This window comes from Abrus precatorius, unplaced genomic scaffold, assembly GCF_003935025.1.
Source record: "Abrus precatorius isolate BTA unplaced genomic scaffold, Abrus_2018 Scaffold2, whole genome shotgun sequence".
Taxonomy (NCBI): domain Eukaryota; kingdom Viridiplantae; phylum Streptophyta; class Magnoliopsida; order Fabales; family Fabaceae; genus Abrus; species Abrus precatorius.
The window spans coordinates 36,247,021-36,270,069 of NW_020874362.1; the positions used below are offsets into that span (position 1 = coordinate 36,247,021).

The 23,049-nt window shown below is 34.1% G+C and overlaps 3 protein-coding genes across 6 annotated transcripts; all 3 read left to right on the top strand.

The window, feature by feature from the left end:
* Positions 1 to 93: 93 nt before the first annotated feature.
* LOC113858602 lies at positions 94 to 3,008 on the top strand. 2 transcript variants are annotated; one of them, XM_027491307.1, is made up of 5 exons: positions 94 to 301; positions 435 to 1,058; positions 2,324 to 2,383; positions 2,473 to 2,926; positions 2,990 to 3,008. In XM_027491307.1, the coding sequence occupies exons 2-4, from the start codon at positions 444 to 446 to the stop codon at positions 2,809 to 2,811; spliced, it is 1,014 nt and encodes a 337-aa protein (XP_027347108.1). In that variant the 5' UTR covers positions 94 to 301; positions 435 to 443; the 3' UTR covers positions 2,812 to 2,926; positions 2,990 to 3,008. The 2 variants fall into 2 exon arrangements, with proteins under 2 accessions (XP_027347108.1, XP_027347107.1); XM_027491306.1 differs by having other exon boundaries at positions 94 to 1,058.
* A 569-nt stretch (positions 3,009 to 3,577) lies between these two features.
* On the top strand, positions 3,578 to 5,186 carry LOC113858601 (15-cis-phytoene desaturase, chloroplastic/chromoplastic). Its single transcript, XM_027491305.1, has one exon. It carries the CDS (start codon positions 3,604 to 3,606, stop codon positions 5,032 to 5,034), a length of 1,431 nt encoding a protein of 476 aa, XP_027347106.1. The 5' UTR covers positions 3,578 to 3,603; the 3' UTR covers positions 5,035 to 5,186.
* Positions 5,187 to 5,597: 411 nt separating this feature from the next.
* Positions 5,598 to 12,854, top strand: LOC113857464 (dynamin-like protein ARC5). 3 transcript variants are annotated; one of them, XM_027489392.1, is made up of 15 exons: positions 5,633 to 6,539; positions 7,229 to 7,362; positions 7,449 to 7,541; positions 7,689 to 7,752; positions 8,037 to 8,085; positions 8,251 to 8,333; positions 8,604 to 8,761; positions 8,845 to 8,905; positions 9,293 to 9,355; positions 9,767 to 9,867; positions 10,894 to 10,951; positions 11,099 to 11,151; positions 11,260 to 11,431; positions 12,130 to 12,294; positions 12,400 to 12,472. In XM_027489392.1, exons 1-15 carry the CDS (start codon positions 5,685 to 5,687, stop codon positions 12,463 to 12,465), a joined length of 2,175 nt encoding a protein of 724 aa, XP_027345193.1. In that variant the 5' UTR covers positions 5,633 to 5,684; the 3' UTR covers positions 12,466 to 12,472. The 3 variants fall into 3 exon arrangements, with proteins under 3 accessions (XP_027345192.1, XP_027345191.1, XP_027345193.1); XM_027489391.1 differs by having other exon boundaries at positions 5,598 to 6,539; positions 11,099 to 11,431; positions 12,400 to 12,854; XM_027489390.1 differs by having other exon boundaries at positions 5,627 to 6,539; positions 7,211 to 7,362; positions 11,099 to 11,431; positions 12,400 to 12,788.
* Positions 12,855 to 23,049: the final 10,195 nt, after the last annotated feature.

A 23,049-nucleotide genomic window follows, 5' to 3' on the forward strand; every position in this document is an offset into this window, starting at 1 on the left:
GGTTTCTAGGAGAACAATTCTCATTCTCAGAAAGCGGCACCATTTTCTTCTTCCTCTTCCCTCACCTTTGCATTTTACTCTCTGCAGACGAACTGAAGCCGCATCGAATTGCCACTTGTGTGTAAAAAGCCTCTTCGACCCTGTCTTCTCCGTAACTTTCAACCTTCTCCACATTTTAGAAACAAAATTCCTTTAACGATTTTATTTTCCAGGAAAATTATGTTCTCTGCAATGATTTCAACCGCTTTACTCTTAAATGACATTGAATTAAAAACCGCGCCGAAATCAATAGTTTAATTTGGTGAGAAACGAAACTGGCGTTCAGCTTTCATTCCAAGAAAAGAAAATCGCGATTGGAAAAATCGTTAGCGTCTTGATTAGCAGCAGAAAGTTTTTGGCGTAACCGCTTCGTGTTTTTCGTCTTTGAAATGCAGGAATAGGTGATGGAAAATGCGTGGAGCAACAGCAAGATGAAGGTCCTGAAGCTGAGGACTTTGCACGAAAATGTTCCACCGTTGCAGATCGAGTTGGATGACAGAAGAGGACGCTATCTCCAACCAACGACTATGAGTCCACGATTTCAACCGTACACCGAGAACATCGACGTCGGCTCGCCGTTCGCGCGCTACTTCTTCGCCGGATCTCCACTTTCCGGGAAGGTCGCGCCCGCCGGCGAAGCCTTCACTCCTCCGACGTTTGGCTCCAGCAAGTACAGGACTGCAAAAGTGCAGCCGTACTGCGGCAACAGTTCGGGGAGCAGTAGCTTCGGTTCTCGCGGTAGATTGTCGCCCTCGCCGCTTTCGTCAATTGAGAACTTGGAGATCGCGTCGCTCGTGTCGCCGTCGATGTACAGAACGCCGGTAAAGGGGGACGATGACGTTATCGTGATGGATGATATTCTGGTGAGGCCAATGTCGGGAGGAAAGAACGGAAGGTCATCATCTTCCTCCGGCCGGGGTTCGTCCTCATCGTCGTCGACGTCGAAGAGCGTGTTGAAGACGGAGATTTGCAGGGCGTGGGAGGAAACTGGAAACTGCCGCTACGACTCCAAATGCCAGGTTGGTTCGCGCCATAATTATATTTTAAAGATTCGGATATATTCTCTATGATATCAAATGTATTCGTATATATTCTCTATGATATCATATGTATTTGTATATATATGCGTGTGTGTGTGGATTCCTAGTTTATGAGTGCTTACACGTTGAATGCTCATGCAGGCCTTGTTAGATTAGAGGAGGAATAATTTTGAATTGCTACCTTTTAGAGATCTTTTCATGGGTTGTGATAGGGGATAACAAGACTCCAATAAATATATATATAAAGTCGTTAATAGAAGTTCTTTGGTGCTTTTTCTTTTTTTTTTTTGTTCCGCTGAGAAATTATATATTGGCATCTTTAGCAAAAGTTGCAGTGGCGTTTATATTGGGAATCACTCATTGATTTCAAGATTTTCAGGTATACTAATATCTCTAATAATATCTTAGGTCAGATAAAAAGTGTACGCGTTGGCAGTGATTCCAAGTATGGTTGTGAATAATGAAGTCTTTTTTCTTGTTAGGGGTAATTATTTTTCTGTTGGCTTACAATCAGCGCACATAAACTTTCCCAAACCAATTTGCATTGAAAAAAGTCAAAGGAGATGTTTTGTCCTATCTTAGTGCCCTTCCTTTTGTTTAGTTATTTTAACATCTTGAATATTCTGGCACAGTTGGGCTGCTGCTCAGTTGTAGATATTCCTGTATAGAATAGTTTCTTGGTTCTTTCAAGAAAAAATAGTAGTCTAAATATTTGTCACTGCTGGATACGTGTGGTTAAGCCATATTGCGAGATACTAAGGATTGAAAACGTGTGTAGAGTTTTGATTAATGATTTTGGAGCGACTACGCTCAAATCTTCGATTGCTGTTACGTTCTGTCGTTTCCCCGCTAATTTCATCCTGTTTTTTATTTTATTTTGCATGTGTAAAATTATTTATTAATTGCAGCAAATTTATGTCCATGGACCGAGTCTTTCTAAGAATTGTATGTCCATGGACCATGGACCCCGGTCAATCTGAGGAACAAATTTATCACGCGGGAGGAGAAATTAGGGAGAGAACTATTATTTAAGGAAATTAAGAAGTAGAATAATAAAAGGGTAGCAAAGTACATATTAAGAATTGCATTTTATTGAAAACTTCTACAATATATTCTATTATTTTTGTTAGTTGTACTATAAATAAGAGAAACAAGCTAGTATAGCACGGGTTTCTGATTCAATAATAGGAAATATATTGTCTGTCTTTGGTATTTGATGGCTTGACGGTATCGATATCTTGTAGTTTGCACACGGGAAAGAAGAGCTTCATCCAAGTCGTCCCTCCATGAAGAGCAAATCTGGGGTAACCAATCAAAAGATGCATACAACCATGTCTTTCAATATACTAAACACCTTATCAGTAATTGAGTATTTATTCTCGAGTTTGTGTAGGCCCAGACTAGCAAATCATCTATTAGAGCAGGATCCAGCTTGTACGGCCCAAGCAGTCGAATTGTTCGTCAGCAGGGTGCAGTAGCTGAATATGTCCGTATGACATTGTCCCAACCAACTTCACCTGATCTTCATCATAGCCGAGCCAATTTCAAGACTTTAAATGACTGGTCACCCGTGGATGATGGTATTGAGGTTTTCCTCCCATCAAATGGTTCAGATAAAACTCCATCTAGGGAAGAGGTTAATGCATACATTTCCAGTATTCCCCATGGCGTGACTGCTAAAAGGAGACTACCAGTATTTGCAGCACTTTGCCTGGGGCAACGATCCCCATGAATGATAAAATGTCTCTTCACTGATGGATCTTACTCTGAAAAATTCAAAGCTCTATTTTTCTTCGGCCAATTGAAAATTTTTCCCAATTTTTAAATAAATAAAATCTTGGTTGGATGTATTGGTAAGTATAACTGTGGTGACAGGTAATGACCAGTTGATGCCTAGATTACCGGTGTAGTTACACATACATTTCGGAATAATGGCATGATATTAATAAATAAAAAAAATCGGTATGCTCTGGTTTTTTGATTGAATACCTTTACTTGTGTGTTTTGTGGAGTTATGGACAGTTTAGATCTCCTTCCATGAGGTATGAATTTCAGGTTCAGCATATAGCCAGCATTGGATTCGCTTATGCTTTCGAGCTGCACTGACCTCCCTCCAGTCCTAAAATTAGACAAAAATTGATTAATGCTAAAACTAAGCTACAAGTATCCTACCTTCTGGGTTCATTATATTAGTAGCTATGCAATGCACGTGGAAATAACTTCATCTTAATCTATTTCCCCTTCCAAGCATCCCCTACTCGTGGCAAGGAAAAGGGTGCTTTAACGGATATTATTCTTTTGGGAAATCTATCTATTGTTTGTGATGTTCTCAATCATTAAAAATCATAGTTTTACTACAGGATAATATCTCACTTGTCATTGCACCCTAGTCCACGTAAAAACAAGTGTGCATCGCCATCACCATCTCCACCAAAACCAATCAAAGAGCCACGTCCACCAGAATCGGAGCCCTCCAGTGGCAAAGGCCTTGTGATCATTAATCCAAAACCTTATCCCAACTCCAATGACTATTATCACACTCTCCCTCCCTTGCACAAACCCCTCCTTCCTCTCTTCTACTCCAAAACGATTCAGATTCAATCCCCAATCCTCACCACAACTCTCCCCCACCCCCTCGTCACCTCTCCAAACTCCATCACCCCCCAAAACCGGAGTCATCATCATCGGCGCTGGACTCGCCGGCTTAGCCGCCGCTACCCACCTCAATTCCCACAACATCCCCTTCCTCCTCCTCGAAGCATCCGACGCTGTCGGTGGCCGCGTCCGCACCGACATTGTCGACGGCTTCCTCCTCGACCGCGGCTTTCAAATCTTCATCACTGCCTACCCAGAAGCCCAAAAGCTCCTCAATTACCAATCCTTGAACCTCCGTAAGTTCTATTCTGGAGCTCGAATCTTCTACGATGGCCAATTTCACACCGTCGCCGACCCTCTTCGCCATTTCTGGGACTCCGCCAAATCCCTTACCAACCCAATCGGGTCCCTCGTCGACAAGTTACTAATCGGATCCACCAGAATTCGGGTCCTCACCAAATCCGACGAAGAAATTCTCACTGCAGAGGAGGTCCCCACAATTGACTTACTGAAGAAGCTAGGGTTTTCCGATTCCATCATCGGAAAATTCTTCCGGCCGTTTTTCGGTGGGATCTTCTTCGACCCTGAGCTCGAAACGACGTCGCGGCTGTTCGATTTCATCTTCAAGTGCCTCGCCCTCGGCGACAACACTCTCCCGGAGAAAGGCATATCGGCGATTCCGGAACAGTTGGCGGCGAGGTTGCCGTCCGGTTCGATCTTGCTGAACTCGAAGGCCGTTTCCGTCGACCTTGATGACTCCGAATCGCCGCGTGTGAGGTTGCAGAATGGCGAGGTTTTGAGGAGCGAGCTTGGGGTCATCGTCGCGGTTGAAGAACCCGCGGCGGTTCAGCTATTGGCGGGAAGGAGCGGTCCGCTTCCCAAAAAACCGGCTCGAAGCACTGTTTGTTTGTATTTCTCTGCGAACCGGGGTCAGATACCGGTTAGTGACCCGGTTCTGTTTCTGAATGGGTCGGGTAAAGGAATTGTGAATAACATGTTCTTTGCCACCAATGTGGCACCATCGTATGGCCCACCCGACAAGGGTCTGGTATCAGTATCCCTGATCGGGGTGTTTGAGGGTGTGTCCGATGAAGAGTTAGTGGGTAAGGTGGTCCAGGAGCTTTCGGGTTGGTTTGGGGAGAAAGTGGTTGGGGAATGGAAGCACTTGAGGACTTATCGAATCGGGTTTGCACAGCCCAATCAGTGCCCACCCACGGATCTTAAGAAAAACCAGAGAATCGAGTCGGGTTTGTTCTTGTGCGGCGATTACTTGACCTCAGCTACATTTGATGGTGCTTTGGTCTCTGGGAGGAGGGCAGCAGAATCCCTGCTGAGGGATAGAGCTTTGTCTCCCGTTTAAGAATCTTTTATTTTTATTTATCCACCAGGAAATAAAATTAATCTTGGTATTTTTATCAAACGATTTATATCTTTTTGGATAGATAACGAATTATCGTTAATATTTTATTAGTTGTCTTCTTCATTGTTTATGCATGAGAAATCTAATATATTTGACACAAACAAAAAACTGGAATCCTAGTGTATAATTGAGGAAACCTTCTCATTGCCCAAACAGACAAATTTAATAAAGGAATTATAAAGTATAAAACATTAAAATCAATTGTATAAGCCCATAATTAATAATATAGTAATTATTAAAATAATGTAGATATTTACGTACTACTAATCGAAGAAAACAGAGACAACATTCCCACTTCCCACGTGATTGACGCAGCCGCTATTTTGGTTTCTTTTTGGCCACAATTGTCTGTTGGTGACACATCAGAATCATGGCTCCGTCTTACAAGCAATTTGGAATTTACGGCGCGTAAAAGCAGAACGGGTAAAATCAATTCGTAAAATTGAAAAGAACATAATTGAACACGCTAGGTATAATATTCCCAAAAAAGGGTAAAGTAAAATGAAATTTGAATGAAGATGTGTGGTGGGTGGCACACGAACAGAAGCGAGACAAGGCTTATCTGAATTGGGAAAAGAGCGGGGAAAGAAATGGAGTCAGTGGAGGGAGTAAGAGAGCATGAACACGAAGAGGATGAAGAGCGACAGTGGCGCCTCTACGAAGCCTACAATGAGCTTCACGCACTCGCTCAGGACTTGCAAACGCCGTTCGACGCACCCGCAGTGTTGGTGGTGGGCCACCAAACGGACGGCAAGAGCGCCCTCATGGAGGCCCTAATGGGCTTTCAGTTCAACCACGTGGGCGGGGGCACCAAGACTCGGCGGCCCATAACCCTCCACATGAAATACGACCCACAATGCGAGTCCCCTAACTGTTATCTCGTCTCCGACTCCGACCCTTCTTTCTCCCACCAGAAGTCCCTTCCCCAAATACAGGCTTACATTGAAGCCGAGAACGCGAGGTTGGAGCAGGACTCGAGTCAGTTCTCCGCAAAGGAAATCATAATAAAAGTGGAATACAAGTACTGCCCCAACCTCACCATCATCGACACTCCCGGACTCATCGCTCCTGCTCCCGGTCGCAAGAACCGCGCGTTGCAGGCTCAGGCGCGTGCCGTCGAGTCTCTCGTGCGGGCCAAAATGCAGCACAAGGAGTTCATCATACTCTGCCTCGAGGATTGCAGTGACTGGAGCAACGCCACCACCCGCCGCGTCGTCATGCAGATCGATCCCGAATTGTCGAGGACTGTCATCGTGTCAACTAAACTAGACACCAGGATACCGCAATTCGCTTGTCCTTCGGATGTTGAAGTATTCCTCTCGCCGCCTCCGTGTACGCTTGATGGCTGCATTCTTGGCGACTCTCCCTTCTTCACGTCCGTGCCTTCTGGAAGAGTTGGTTGTGGAACTGGTTATCTTTACAAGTCCAATGATGACTTCAAACAGGTCCTTTACGTTTCATTTTGATTCATACTTAGCTATTTTATTTTAAACGTTGCTCTTGTAATCTTTAGGTTTTTTTATTATTCTGGTTGTTAAGTATGTTGTGCGTTTTCTGTTTTGTTTATTTTGTTTTCCCCCTTTTTTTTTACATTATTTTAAATGCCTTCAGCAAATGATCCAATGTTTAAATGTAAAATAGCGGCCAACAAAATCGATAATGTTTTGTTCGGCAAAGTAATTTGGCCTGCAACGGAGCATCATTGATTGTCTTGTTTGGTTTTCGGCTATAAATCGTTATGTTTAATGATAGTTAATAGTTAGGATTGGTTACTCCTAGACTATTGGTTGTGCTCTGGTGGCAAGCATAGAATCCTTGAAGCATTTTTCCTCTTCTCTGAAAGGAAGTTACTTAGCTTGTCCTTGGTTATTGGGGAATTTCATTGTAGAGGGATGACCCCAAAGTTTGATTACAAATCAGTAATTGACCACAATAATGTCCTCTAAAAATTGAAAAGAAAGTAATAAATAAATTGTTTTAGTTTCATTTTTTTATTTGTTTGTAATAATGCCCTTGGATTATGGATAAGCATTTTGACATTTTGTGCACAAAGGACTGTTTCTTTTGATCTGTGGAAGATGTAATACCCAATGATATATTTCCTTGACCTATGTAGTCGTACTTGTGGATGCAGGCGGTGTGCTTCAGAGAGATTGAAGATGTTGCATCTTTGGAGGAGAAGTTGGGCAGGTCACTGTCGAAGCAAGAAAGGAGTAGAATAGGTGTGAGCAAACTTAGGTTGTTTCTGGAAGAAATGCTACAAAAGAGGTTCTAATATGCTCAAATTTATTTTTTGCTTGTGTGGTTAACTTTTTAAATTCTATGGCTGAATCCCTGAACAATGATGCTGATAGGTATATAAGTAACGTACCACTGATCATTCCACTTCTTGAGAAGGAGCATCGGAGTGTGACAAGGAAGCTGAGTGATATAAATCAAGAATTGAGGTCCGTATTAAACTTAAAATTATTTTTGTTGTACATGATCTGCTTAGGAAGGGGCAAGGATGATGATTTTCTTAAAACTGTTATTTATCTCTGTCTGTCTTCTGTCACTCGTTTTAAACTTTTAATCTTTCTTCAAATTATATACAGCACATTGGATGAAGCCAAACTGAAGGAGAAAGGAAGAACCTTCCACGATATGTTCTTGACCAAGGTTTCTTTGATATAATTCATTTTTTTCTAAGTATCTGATTCTTCTTTATTTGGTAAATTTCCTATGCTGGTGGATATTAGCACTCCTACCAAGGGAAGGGTCATTTAGTCTGAATGTTTAGCTTGTGGGAGTAAAACTATTTTGTCTATCCAATATTCTATATGGACTTGCATATGCATGCTTTTAATTAGTTTTTTCGGCTGAGTCCATACTTTGAGTGCTTGAACCTTGAAGCTATACATGACTAGATTTTCTTCCCTGACACGATATTTTCTACTATTCAGTTGTCATTGTTGCTTAAAGGAACAGTTGTTGCGCCTCCTGATAAGTTTGGTAAATCACCTAGTCACCTTAGCTCTCTTTTGCAGATAAGCATATCGAATGGTAGATAATGCTTAATAATTGAAAAACAAACTTACTATCTTTGGATATCTCCTTCCCGTTGGCAAATGGTCATGATTAAATTGCTTGACCTTTTTTCTTAATGTTTTGTGTCAGGTGAAACACTACAAGATGAGAGAATAAATGGTGGTGCATTTGTAGGTGCTGATGGTGTTCAGTTCCCTCACAAGCTAATACCTGTACGTTTTAGGCTTGCTTTTTCTGTGTACTTGAGACTTCCATTTTTTTAATTGCAGAGGAAAACTGACCTACTTTTTATGTTACTATTTTCCCTTCTTATTAAAAAAATATATAATTATGATTATCTTTTTTCTTTTGGCTGATGATTTCATGTTACTTATTCCTGTTAATTAACACTTGCATGATTTTTATATTTGTGAGGAGGGTGAGACTTTTTTCAGAATCTTGTTACGTGAACATCTGATGGTCTGGCTTATGCTTGTATGTAGAATGCAGGGATGCGTCTTTATGGTGGAGCACAATATCATCGAGCAATGGCTGAATTTCGTTTTGTGGTTGGAGGAATCAAGTGTCCCCCAATTACTCGTGAAGAAATTGTAAATGCTTGCGGAGTTGAAGACATTCATGATGGAACAAACTACTCTAGGTAATTCTGTGTGCTTTACCTTTTCATTCTTGTAATACTACTAATTGTTAAATATTAAAATAATTTTTATTTTGATTGATTAGGACTGCTTGTGTAATTGCTGTTGCAAGGGCTCGTGACACATTTGAACCTTTTCTACATCAGGTGATTAATACTATAAATGTGAACCCTTTCAATTTTTCTTTAATTATTTTAATTCATTATCAATAATTATTGAAATATTCATAATTCTTTTGATACATTCCAATTACAAGTCTGAAATCTTTTATACAGTTTCAAATTCTTGAGTGGTTAAGAACTATTAATTTCTGATGCAAGAGTTGTTTGGCAAGATTGAAGCTTCATTTGCCTTAACTAAGCATCATGAAATATTGGTTAATGTTTGTTAAAAAAATTACATTTGTTTATGCCATTCTTTATTCAGAAACTATGATTTTGATCTATCAAAATTCATTTCTGGAAAAGTTTCACTTTTAACCTTTGCTGTTTTGCATCCCTAACTAATTTCTTAATTCTCTGTTCTTGACACAGTTGGGGTCCAGACTGTTGCATATACTTAAAAGACTGCTTCCAATCTCTGTTTATCTTCTTCAGGTATTCTATTTGCTTTTTTATGTTAGGTATAAATTTAATTGAATCTTACCCTAACAACTTAAGCTGTTGGGAATGTTAGTTCTTGACATGGTATCAAGAGCCTTAATGACCAAGTTGTCTAGAGCTTGATCCTTGCCACCCCTATTCTAAATAAAAGTTGAACTTTAGCACAAGATAGGGGTGGGCCTGTGCATTATCAGTGCTTCAATCCTGAAGGGCCCTTACATGGGGTGTATATGATATACAACTTATTTGGATCTTCACCTAGCAGCTTAAGCTTTTGAGTTTGTTGGTTCTTGGCACTTTTTATGGATCAATTTTTTATGATATTGAAACTATCCTAACAGTTTTGTTGCATTATTAGTTTGTTATTTTACCAAACTTATTTTATTTATGCATTTTGTTTGACAGAAAGATAGTGATTATCTAAGTGGCCATGAGGTGTTCCTTAGGCGTGTTGCCTCTGCCTTCAACAACTTCGCAGAATCTACTGAAAAATCATGCCGTGAAAAGTTAACTACCGCTTGTGCCCATTTGCTATTAGTTTGTTTCCATATGTCAAATGAAATCTTGAGTCCTTTTTCTAATTGAAAACGAAAAGAACAATATTATCATGAACTTAACTTTAGTTTTGCAAGTATTGCATTGGCATCCCAAAGGGTGATGAAATTACCCTGCACTGCCTTCTATTTTTGGAAATTATAATTGCTCCTTTTATGTGTATTTTCAGTTGTGTGGATGGCTGAATGGTAGGGGTGTATGTGTCTAGAAAATAAAAAAACACAAGGCCTATTTGGTGAAAATTCAATGGGGGCTAGTAATTTCTGAAGCTGAGTAGTAGTCAATGTAATTTTGTCGAAGATCAAACCTCAAGGGAGGTTGGCATAATTTGTCCTTCAGTTTTTTTCTTATTAATTTGGTTAATTTTCAACACATTTTTGTAGTAAACCACTAAATATAGCCAAAAATTTTCTCTGTCAAAATATTGACTGCATACTTGCATCAGTTGTTCGGAAACCATTAATGAAATCTAACTCTTGACAATCAAGGTTTTATGACATTCATAATTGTGAGTGAAGGGGAAGAGGGTTGAAATAGATCTTCAAATGTGTCAACAGTTGCTATAATATGTTAGTTTTATAGAAATAGAATCAAATTCTACTAGTGTATGAGGAATATGATGCATGGTTCAGCTTTAAAAGAGAACATCAAGTGTAATATGTAGTATTCTTACATTACATTGTGATTTTATGTTTCTCTCTTCATTTTTTCCATGGCTGTTGTTTTTAGATATTAGGGTGCATTTTTTTTCACTTGATCTTACAAAAATGAATTCATTTTGTACCTAATGTGATGTAGTGATATTATTATTGCACTGAACTTTCCAGTCATGAATCGTATGTATTTCATCTTCACATTCCCATCCATAACTTACCCTTCTTCTTTTTTCATATCATACATGATACCTGTTAAATTAGTTTCCTGGTTGCTTATTTGCTATTTTATAAATTCCTTTATTCCATGCTGCTTTGCTACAGATGTATGGAGGACTTGGTAAGCACCACTCGGTATGTCTCATGGTCTCTTCACAATAAGGTAGGTATACTTGATTTAAGGAGCATTTACAGATTATCCACTTCCTACTTTTAATTTTAGCTATGATCATCCTGAGAGAGCAAATGTGTAAGCTAAATTACCTGGCTCCTTTTATATCTCATTCTGACATCACTATCAACTTTGTAGAGTCGGGCTGGGTTACGTCAGTTCTTAGATTCATTTGGTGGAACAGAACATTCCAATTCTTGTAATAATCCTACAGCAAGTGTTCTATCACAAACAAGTGCAAATGAGAAAGAAGACACAAAGGCACAACCGGATGTAAAACTCAGTCATGTGGCCTCTGGCACTGATTCTAGCACATCCATTCAGACAACGGAGACAAAGCTTGCTGACCTTCTGGATAGTACACTCTGGAATAGGAGGCTTGCACCTTCATCTGAAAGGATTGTTTATGGCTTGGTACAACAGATATTTCATGGCATTAGAGAATATTTCTTGGTTTCCACGGAATTAAAGGTTTGTGATTATTTTTGTTCATTTATGTGCCTTTTTGTGTTTGGTCCGTTAATGCCCTCCTTTCCTGCTTGAAGTGAAAACTTTCTGGAGTAAGCATAGAAATGAAGGTTGATTGTTTGAGTTATATAGATACACAATCTACAATATTTGCTGAAATTATGTGACTGCTTTGAAATATTTTTGGCAAAGAGATCCCCTCTGCTTTTACAACATGACAATGGTACTATAAGAGAAAAGTGATTTGTGTTTGGAAATAATATCACAAAAGTGAGTTTAAAATAATCAATCAATCAATTTTGTTTGGAGTTTAAAGTATAATTACTTGTGACGTAAAAATATTGATATGTTGTGAGTCTCGTGTGGAATCAATTATTGTCAGCAGAAATGCTAAAAATTTCCACTTCTGTCAAAATAATTTCTCCTCATCACAAAATTGATTTTGAAACATTCAAAAAATACTCAAACAAATAGCAAAACTCTGCAAACGAATTCTGTTCCCGCAACTAGGAATCTGAATGTATCTAAAATCTAAATAAACTGTGAAATGGAAAAAAAATGTTTGATGATTCTCTATTATTTCTGTTTGACTCTTAAAATAATTCCAAAAATCATGAGGAAAAATATAAATAATTTAGAATTCTCACCTCTTTATTTTCTTCTATCTTTTATGCACTGCTTATATACCTACTATTTTGTAGTTCAACTGTTTCCTTTTGATGCCCATTGTGGACAAGTTGCCTGCACTTCTTCGGGAAGACTTAGAATCTGCTTTTGAAGATGACCTGGATAATGTTTTTGACATAACCAATCTGCAGCACTCATTGGGGCAGCAAAAGAGAGATACAGAAATTGAACTGAAAAGGGTATTTTAAGATTCATATAACATCATTTTTCTCATGAACAAATTTTCAGAGATGGAAACTTTCTCTTCTTTGTCCTTAATGTACAAATTTTTGGTGGTTTTACAGATCAAGAGGCTCAAAGAGAAATTCAGGATGATACATGAGCAGCTAATTCTACCTCAAACCATGTGAATATTTTCACATGCAATAGGCATGTGATTTAAAGATTTATGATTTTAATTTTCCTATTTTAGTTCTTATCTAATGGATTATCGCAGAAGAAGGATGAATAGATGTTCATTATGAGGATTCTTTGCTGCTGTCAACTAAAAATCTGCTTTTTTCCTGAAGTAGTCTCTAGTCTGTTCCTGTGCAGAATTAGAATATATTATTGTGTGTTTGAACATTCTTTTTTCATTCTTGCAAGTTCCAGATTCAAATGTTTGTTTGTTAAAAGTTTCAAGAATAGTTTTAACAATGTATCTTTAAGTTAAATTAAGCAACACTGGATCAACATATATGCTGTTGAATGAATAATCATGTCATGTATGCTGTTGATTCTGAATTTCCTAAACTAGGTTGTGAAATCGTTCGATTGACCATGTGTCTGTTTCCCACCTCAAAATTGAATATAACATGGAACAGGGTTAATGGTTCTCTACATTTATCAAAAGAAACAAGGATAATAGAATCATGGAATGGACATGATTCTGGATTTTTTTCCCTTGATAAAATTAGAGATATCTTTATCCATACCAATGTGGTTCTTCAATATGCTCTTATTTTCAACAATTTCTATGAAGTCATCAGTGTGACTTCACTAGCCGAGACCACTTCATTATAGCTTTGTAAGACTACAATATTTTGATGAAGACATAATAGAACTTGAAGGACCTGAATCATATGGAAAGTTTTACGGGCATCCGATTATTGGTATTGGACCTTCACAGTGAATGTCAAAGGAAGTGGAAGAAGGACGGCTTCTCTCAGAAGGAACTGGACAATTCTTCTACTACGCCTGTAACAAGGATTGGGATGTGAGAGCAAAGCAATCCAAGACTATAAGCACAAGCACAGCTTCATCGTTGTCATACTCATCTAAACTGGGTTCAATAGCTCTATTGGCCTTTTTCCACAAAGTACTTCCAAAATGAGTGTGCCATACTCATAGATCTTCAAATTCCGAATCTTCTAAAGTCTCTTCCTCATTTCTTAATCCTTCGCAGGACATGAAGAGCTACTAAAATTATCAAGATAAAAAGAGTTGCACTTGCTAAAGTGATGCCTATTGCAAAGTCTTTTTTACCAGCCGACTAGAACTACTTGACCATTAAATGGAATAGCAGATGTATCTAGCTCTGCTGCTTCTCCAATTTTAAAGCTCCAAGCATGTACATTATGCTCAGCTATGGGAAGCAGAAAAACCTGCATACATGTAGTCATTAAATACCAGAGGTAGGTCTATAGAAAAAGATATCAACGGAAAATATCGCTTGGGCGTGCCAAAAAGAAGAAATTGTGACATTCATCAATGTCTCCTTTTCATTGTAATCAACCCATGCTTGAACGGGTTTTCCACTCTTCAGATTGATGGAAATGTTCTTGCTGTGATCTTTTTGGCCATTTCTCGGGAAGTAGTACGCTGCTAGCTTTGATATATTTATGAGGTTGGTGATATCTATTCCCACGTGATTATCATCGATGTCCTCTAGTTCCAAGGTTTTGTACCCTGTCAAACTCTATGGCTAGGAACCGGGTTGAGAATTTTTTAATAATGGTCTCATAAGAATGCAAAACCGTGTCCACCAAGATCTGGGTACATAGGAGCAATGGAAAACACAAAGGCAGTACCTAAGGTTGCATCAGTGGATTTGTTTTTGCTAGATTTAGCTGGAAAAGGTGATGGATAGAATGCATGACCAAGAATTTTTGAGGAATCACTTGTCAAGGTAAGTATGCCATTCGGCCTCACACAAGAAGCTCCATCCATCTTGGTTTAAGCCTGCTCGCAGAAATCCATATTGTACAACATTGATATCCGAGGATACAAATCTCAACAGAGTGAAGTACAGCCAAAAGGATGCCAAATGCATGTATTGCCATATTTGTGAAGTTGGCTTTGGTTTCTTAAAAAGATAAAAATACTGCACTCTTTCAAAAAGGATTATAGTTTCTCTGGAGTTTTGGTGGCACTCATCGTCCCCAGCATAGCAAAAAGAGCCTCTTAATACGGCGTCTGAAATTCTAGACCTTTGGAAGTTAGGATCAAATTTTTTAACTCGGAACGATATTGACGAAGTAAACAGAAAAGAAAAAAAAAATGAAAAGGTTTCAAACATTCTATCCCAGTCTTATTTATAAAAAATAAATACATCAATAAAAATAGTTATATATTATACAAATGATATTTTTATAAGTAAAAGATAAGTACTTCGCTAACACAAATTAATAAATAAAAATATAAAATTAATTTAACAATTAATACATCTGAAAAAAGCCTTTATTTTTTATATTTATGATAAAAAATTTCGTAATTATTTTTTTATAAATAAAATCAAAAGTAGTAATTTGTAATTGAGAAATATCTGTCAAATTAGTATCCAAAAACGTATCTCTCAAAATTAAAAATAAAAAAGCTAACATAAGATTAATAATGCTTTATGATAGTAAGTATTGTAGTAAATGTTAAAAAATAGCTCATATTTGAATGGTGAGAAACGGAACAAATATATCTTACTTGATTAAAAGTGAATGTATGAAGATGAAGATAGAATTAAAATAGCACCTTTAAGTAAAAGATAACAGATGTTTGACCATGAGATCATTTTAGGATACCAGTAAACCATATATGTGAAATTGTTTGAATAAAAAGAGCAGACGAAGACCTTTCGAAAAACAATTAAAATTGTTTCTGAATGTGTCGTTGAAGCTGAAAGCTGCTTATGTATCAGATGTTCATTTATACCAAAATTAGGCAGCAATAATGCAAGTCATCTGCTTGGAGCACGGGCCTATGTTCTTGGAGAGAAACACCTGGCCTCGTAAAAGTTAGGAACCCACCTATGTTAAGTCCTCTTCACCAAAGATCCTCCAGTACCCATCATGTATATATTTTTATTAAATACTAATCATAATAATAATGAGATTTAAACTTATCACATCTTGTAAATTATCTAAATCCTTCATTGTTTATCCAATTGAAATAAGCTTATATTATTATTATTAAGTTAAATGATCCATTTAATTCTTGTAGTTACAAATTAATCTTTATATTTAAAAAGTTACATTTTTATCTTTATAATATATATTTTGGCCTATGTTGTTAAAGATTTTATAATGGTGTTGACTAAAATATAATAAAACACTCTTAAAGAGATTGAAACATAAATTTTATTTTTTTACTATAAAAACTATGATAAACAAGTATTAACTATAAATATTAAATATATTATTAATTAATAATACTTTTTTGTAAATTTGTCTTGAAAAAATTAAAAATAAGATACTAAATATTTTTTTTAAATTTTTATGAAACTAACAAAAATCATATATTTAAGTCAAAGATATTTATGGATCAAGATCATAGATATTTTTTGATATAGAATTTATTGATTTGATAAATTCAGGTTAATTGAGAACATTATAATTATACTTGAAAAATATTAAAAATAAATTGCATATGACAAACGACTTTTTATTTTAGTTGAACAAAAACTAAATATACTTATATATATTTTATAAATAAAAATTGATAAAAACATTACCATAAAAATCAATTAATGAGAATTTGAATTGATATAATAAAAAGTGCTTAATTATATTATGATAGAGAAGTTACCAATTTATTCATGTAATAAAATTAATTATTTAAAATTTTAAGTTACGATATAATTTTATATTTTAAATATATTAAATATTTTATTTTTTATAAAAAATATTTTTTTAAAATTCTATAAAAATTAATATATCATGTAAAAAGTATATTATATATAAATTGAAATAGTTACATATTTAAAATTTATAATAAAATACAAACTTTGATATTGTATTATATATCATGTAAATAGTTACCTATTTAAAAAAATTTTAGTAATCAAGAATAAAAATTTTTTAGACAAGATTGGGTTATAATTCTAATTTTTTTTAACTAAGTTTGTTGTTTTATATTTTTTAAAAGTATAAGTAGTTAACACATATATTTAGTTAATATATTTAATATATTCATAAATTAATTTTTATACTAAAAAAATTTACATTTTAATTTATAAAGATATTTTATATGTCTCGGTGTCTTTCATATTTATATGGATTAGAATAGATACTCGTTTGTAAACAAGTATAATGGTAAGAAATAAATATATACAGGGTAGGATTTTCTCATACTATAAAAACTTTTATATTTGATTTAAATTTTTTATTTAATTTATATATAATGAATTATAATTTATTATTTTACTAACTATTAAATGTAAGTTAAATAAAAAGTTCACATTAAATATAAGATTTTTTATACTTACAATGCTATAAAATTTATATATATATATATATATATATATATATATATATATATATATATTATGATAGTGAAAAGCTGAATATGTGCATGAGGGTGTGTTACCGTTTATATGTCGGCAGTTGCAATATAGAACCATGCACTGTGTATAGTCAAAGAGATAGCAATAGTAAATATTTATAGTAATATGAACAAATTAAGTTGCTGGAGACAAATTATTGCTCCTAATTGCATGATCAAGTTGATATTTGCATGATTACAAAAGAATAATTGAAATCATCTCATATGTTCCAATTTACAACTAAGTTCAAATCACATAGCTGGCAACGATGTATAGCTTTTGGGATACAAATGGGCTACCATAGAAATAAGAGTAATTAGATTTAACATTTAGACCCCACTTTTGCTAACTTTTAAGATTTCTATAGGCCTTGAAAATAATACCCCATCTATACAAAATTCTACTTCTTCCAATTTCTCAATCCCAAAACTCACTTGAAACTTTATTCACACTTTACAATTCTTTCAACGCAGCAATTTAAAAAGAAAAAAAAAGAGATGCTTTTATGTCTTTTATATTCTTGATTAATTCATTTACAAATGCTTCAAGATTATGTTTAGAAGAATGGAAAAGGAGAAAGTAATAAAAATAAATTGAATGACTTAAAAAATGGATTATATTTTAGTATTTTATTTTGTAAATTACATATCTCACTTAAGAACTGTGGAAAATTCGATTAAAAAACTTTGGCATCGCCATTCCAACCATTCTTCTTTCGGTTCTTCGTTTCTACAGCACCTTTACAATTATCTTAAAAGCAACCACAATTGTTGAAGAAATATCTTTGAATAGAAAATTTTAAAAATATAAAAATAATAACAAAAATCATTTAAATTAAAAATAAAGCGTGATAAGAATTATAAATGATAAATATAAAAAATTAAATTTAATAGAAAGAGTTTCAAATTTTTTTCTATTTTACATAAAAATTATCTTGATAAATTTGTGCAGTATTTTAAATTTATTTATTTTTACTACTCAAATACATTATTTGTAAGAATTTTAAAATGTCCATTTCAAACACAACCTAGATTCACTGTAAAACAAATTTATCAAATACAACTTTAAAAGAAAAAAAAACTGACACTGTATTGAGTTTGAATACCTTCTGTGCTAAAATTTAATATCATTATTTTATTTATAAAGTTGGTAGAGCCGAATGCCATGACAAGTTCATAAAGTTGTTTAATTTTTAAATACAAAATCCTTTGTCAAATAATTATACATTGCAGTCAACTAAAGACATCTCTTCTATCAACATTTATCTTTCTTTTCAAATCTCTACATCAGCAATAGAAAAAGGTATTACCTAAAAGATAGGGTAAACTTTCTCACAAGTTTGAAATTATAAAACGCTGTAGTCATAAGTCTCGTAGAAAACCAACTATCATTGACAATGAATCACAATAAAATATAATTAAAAGAATTTAAAAGTAAAATCCTCAAATTTATAAAATGTACTTGGTGGGGTAATTTTAGAATTATAATTGACTGGGTTTGAGTCTTGCAAATAAAAAAATTTATTAGCAAAGTAGTTTTAAATATTGAAAATGTTAACTTGACCTTAAGAGCTGAGAATTAGTAACAAAGAGTGATAAAATTTTACTAAAAAATATCTATATATCATCTTAAAAATGTAAAAAACTAATAAATGTTATTTTTTCCCCAATAAAATGTACTATTTATAGGTGCTTAAAATCATACTAGCAAAGTAGTATTTTAGACATAAAATAGTTGTAAATACTAAAAATACAAAAAATAAAAATAAAAATGCAGAGTGAAGTAAATGATCAATCATAGTGTAACTCTTATAAATGTAATCATAGTGTTTTCTATGAATTTCTTATATTTAGTACTAACGGAGCCACCAACTAATTATAAGAAGCAAATATCATATCGATTAGTATGTTACTACCAATAAAGAAAAGTAATTATACTAAAAATGCAGAGTGAAGTAAATGATCAATCAAACTACTGAATAAACATTGAAAATGTAATGTTAAAATTAGAGTGCGTTAAAATAATTAGTTCATGTTGAATGAATGCTCAAACTATGGCAATTACTCTAGTGAGAGGAGTGAATTAGAAAAATAATAAAAGAGAAGTCAATAATGTTTAGATTTTCGTCGTGCCTTAAACATAAAAAAAATGAAAGGATCTGACATGGTAATTGGATTTCCCACGTGCTTCTACGTTTATATAGATATGAACACAATGGACGGAGAAAAAAAACACAAAATATAAATATTTGATTTTTTGACAAATTGTTTATCTTACGTAGAAAAAAAAATTATAATTCTACTTAAAATTTTAGAAATTTTTTTTAATATATTTTCTTTTCAGATGAAAGGAAAGTGGTGAAAAGCATTTATAAGATATGATATTTATGTCACTCAATATTTCATACAAAGAATGAATAGTATCACTAATGGCCATGTGATATTTTGTGAGGTTATAATATTTTGATGTATGTATGAAAATATATAGTTGTAACTTATAATTGTAGGATTTATTAGTTTTTCATTATTGTTAGACATTCTATTTGAAGAGACATTATTTTGGTTTTATATAAAAATTTCAATTTGTGCTTAAATTTGTGAGCCTTCCTGATGCATTGTGATTCAGACTAAAGGTTAAGTTATGTAAATATTGGCTTGCATGTGATGATACAAAATATGTCAAAGTGACTTGATCTGTTTAAATCAAGAAATTTGCTTCCCTTAAAGTTGCAGTAGCACAAGTGTCTTCCCCGAACAAATTGGCAAAAACATCATGAAAAGAGATTGTGAAAGGCTATTATTTAAAATTATAATATATATATATATATTATGAATATTTTTGCTTTTTAAGTTTTAAGGACTTGTTCTCTAAGAATTACTACAATCTAACAAATTTTGATAAAAACAACATATTTGTAAGTAGAAAAATTACAAAATACTTACATCTCATATTATACTACATCAAATGTTACAAAGTGCATGTTCGAGTGACTCTATCAAAAAATAAGTAAATCATATTTTTTAACAACTATATAAGAAATTATTTAATTTTTTATAGAAAAATAAAAATAAAATATTAATAGTATATCCGAGCTTATATAATCAGGTTTTGTACTACTAAATCTTGTAATATAAGGTATAATCCTAGTGATTTGTACAAAATGAAAAATAAAAAGGAGATGGTCGGTTTAAATGCTTAAACTGAATCAGTGACGATGTTTCAGTGCTAACATCTTTTAGCCCTATTCTGAACATTAATGATAAGTAATTAGAAAATAATCTGTACGAATGGTATGTAATGAAAATTGATATGGGTAGCAGTTTGAGCGCTGTTTTCTTCATTCTCAAGTTAGGGACACGCCCACGAGTAAAACGCATGAGATGCCTTTTTACTTTCATTCATGTCATATCAACCTCTTTTCTTCCTTTGCCGCCTTCCAAATCTATGGTGGATAATAGGCTCTAATTTTCCTATTATTGGACTTGTAACAGATCACCATGTTTCACCTTTGAAAGGTACAAATTAAAGAACAAGCAACCATTGGAGGAAGGGATGTAACAATATAAAAGACCATCTTGGTAAATAGGTGATAAATTTAATGCAAGTAGTAAAAAAAAATACAATTTTTTTTAGCTTTAAGAAAAAGAGTAATGTTAATTCAGACTAGTTTCTATCTTTTTAATGTGCCCCTTGTAACTATGTTATTTTAGTTACATAGGAATTAGAGGCACCTGAATAGGGAAAAGAGAAAGGTGATCTAGTGAAGAATCCAACTTTTACATCAAAACGACCCTCAAATTTCAAAATTTTAATCCGTTGTCAATTGAGCCATTGTGTACCTGTGATGTGCTATTGGTTGTGTAGCCATCACTGCTAAAGTAATTTTCTCAGTCAAATGTCAAAGCACGTCAAGTGGGTCAAATCCACAACCCAAATTTCAGCAATAGATGTAGGTGAAAGATATGAATACACAATCATGGAGTCAATCAAATGAGGGTAGCACTTGGGTTCGCTTTCAATCTAATACCACTGACATTAACACCTCAAGGTGGTGATGAGACATGCACGATCTTCTTCAATTCCCCAATTTTTTTCCCAAGAGCATGCCTGTGTTATTTTCTTCTTGGCTATCAGCAAGTTTTATTAATAGTAGTAGTAACATTAATTAGTCTTGTCTTCATGACAAGGCTGATGAATGACAAAGATGGCCTAACTACTATTTTAAATTACGCTTGCCATTGCTTCTTTTGTCAACAAATATAGCGGGCAGAGACTAAAATTGGTGATCCAAATAACAAAATCATCAAACACACATATTGTGTACTATTGTTGATTTGAATTTGAAATAACTCTTGAATACATTTTTCTACACTTTACTCCTTTAATTCCTTCTTTCTGAGTCGGATCCCCAAAGACATTATATGTTGTTGACACTTCAAAATTGACTAATAATTATAGAAAAATAATCTTCAGTTCAGTTGGAGCCGCTTAAAGTTTCACTATAGTCAGTCATTGTTGCTTAGAGCTATGCTTCAATGCCACCCCATTAAGGTGGAGATTGATGGGAGTTATTTCAACAGAAGAGTTGGCACATTCAGTGATCTTAAAACATAAAGAACATTGAGCCAGCTGTTACTATGTAAATGGTTGTTTCATACCAAAGAAATTGAAAGTTTAAGATTTTGAGTCCTCCCACTTTATTTTTGAAATGTTAAACTGAATGTTGTCCAAAAGGGGGAAAAAGATCTTGGAGAAAAAGACTCTAGTGCTGTTTTCATGTCCGATGATAGTGCAATATTTCACGATTGATTATTCAGTGTAACAACTACTGGTCACAGTAAAATATTGGTATGCATAAATTACTTTATTTAATTTTTCTCCCTACCCTTTGATGTCGGCCAATAATAAGAAAAGGATAAAGGAATAAGATAATATGAGAGCTAAACATGCCTAACTCAGACCCACCACTCAATTACCAAAACACCATCATCTTAGTCAGCAAAATTTGCGTGCTTATTCCATTTGGAGCATTATAATGCTCTTTTAGCACCCTTCCACTCTTGCTAAATGAACCTTGGAACGTATATTTTATGTATAACAGGTAAAAAGAAAAGTTTAGTATAATTGGGATATTTTTGGATGTCTCGATCATGTGGCTAATTACTTCAGGATGTGGCAAAGAAATGGAAATGTACCAAAATTTGCATTATGAATCTGACTGTAACTTGTGATTGCTCCAGCAATTATCCGTTTTGATGTGTCTGTCTCTCTCTCATATAAGGATTGATGTTTTCTTAGCAAAGGTTAGCAAGAAAAAGGAATGGTATATGCTTTCTTGTCCTTGTCCTTGTTTCAATCTTCTTGCAGTCTTTCTCATAAAAACCCCACCATAGAAGCATTTTGTATGTGTTATTTTCCACTTAGGGTGCGTTTGAATGTGAGATTTCGATGTAACAAGGTATGTTTTTATTTTTAAATTATAAATATTATATAATATTTATAAAAATAAGCAAAACTAAGGATTTATGCTAATTTTATTATTATTATTATTATTTTAAAATATCAGATCAAAGAATATTTTATTATAAATTAACAACTTGTCATTATTTTATTTTATTTTTTAAAATCTTAACTCTCAAATATATCTTTAAAATAAATGCTATAGTCATCACTTCAAAACCATAAATGTGGCAACTTTATATTTTTGCTATTTGATTGAAAAATACATATAAAAAATTAGTAATACGCTTTAAAATATATATATATATATATATTTTAATACTAACAAAAAATTATTAAAAACAATTAAATTATGTAATTTCATTCTTTATTTAATAAAATGTATAAATTTTAAATAATAATAAACCGTTGGTTAAAAAAAAAGATTTCTATTCGCATAGAAGGATAAGTTCTAAAAAAATTAACGGTGCTCATGAGCGGTTTCTTTGTGGAGCAAGCACCGACAATGAACTGATTACTAGGATTAGTACAAAGCCAATGGATAGCCATGGGGAATGGGACTAAGAACTAAGTTCATGTTTTTGGTCGGTAAAGAACTAAGTTCATCAGTTTAGGAAAGTTGCATAATGGGCCTTGTGGATAAGATATGCCTTATAAATGGAAGGATGATTCTCAACTCTAGGTCCACTAGAGCCCAGAAATGGGGTATAGATACAGATATAAACATGAAGGTACAAAAGAT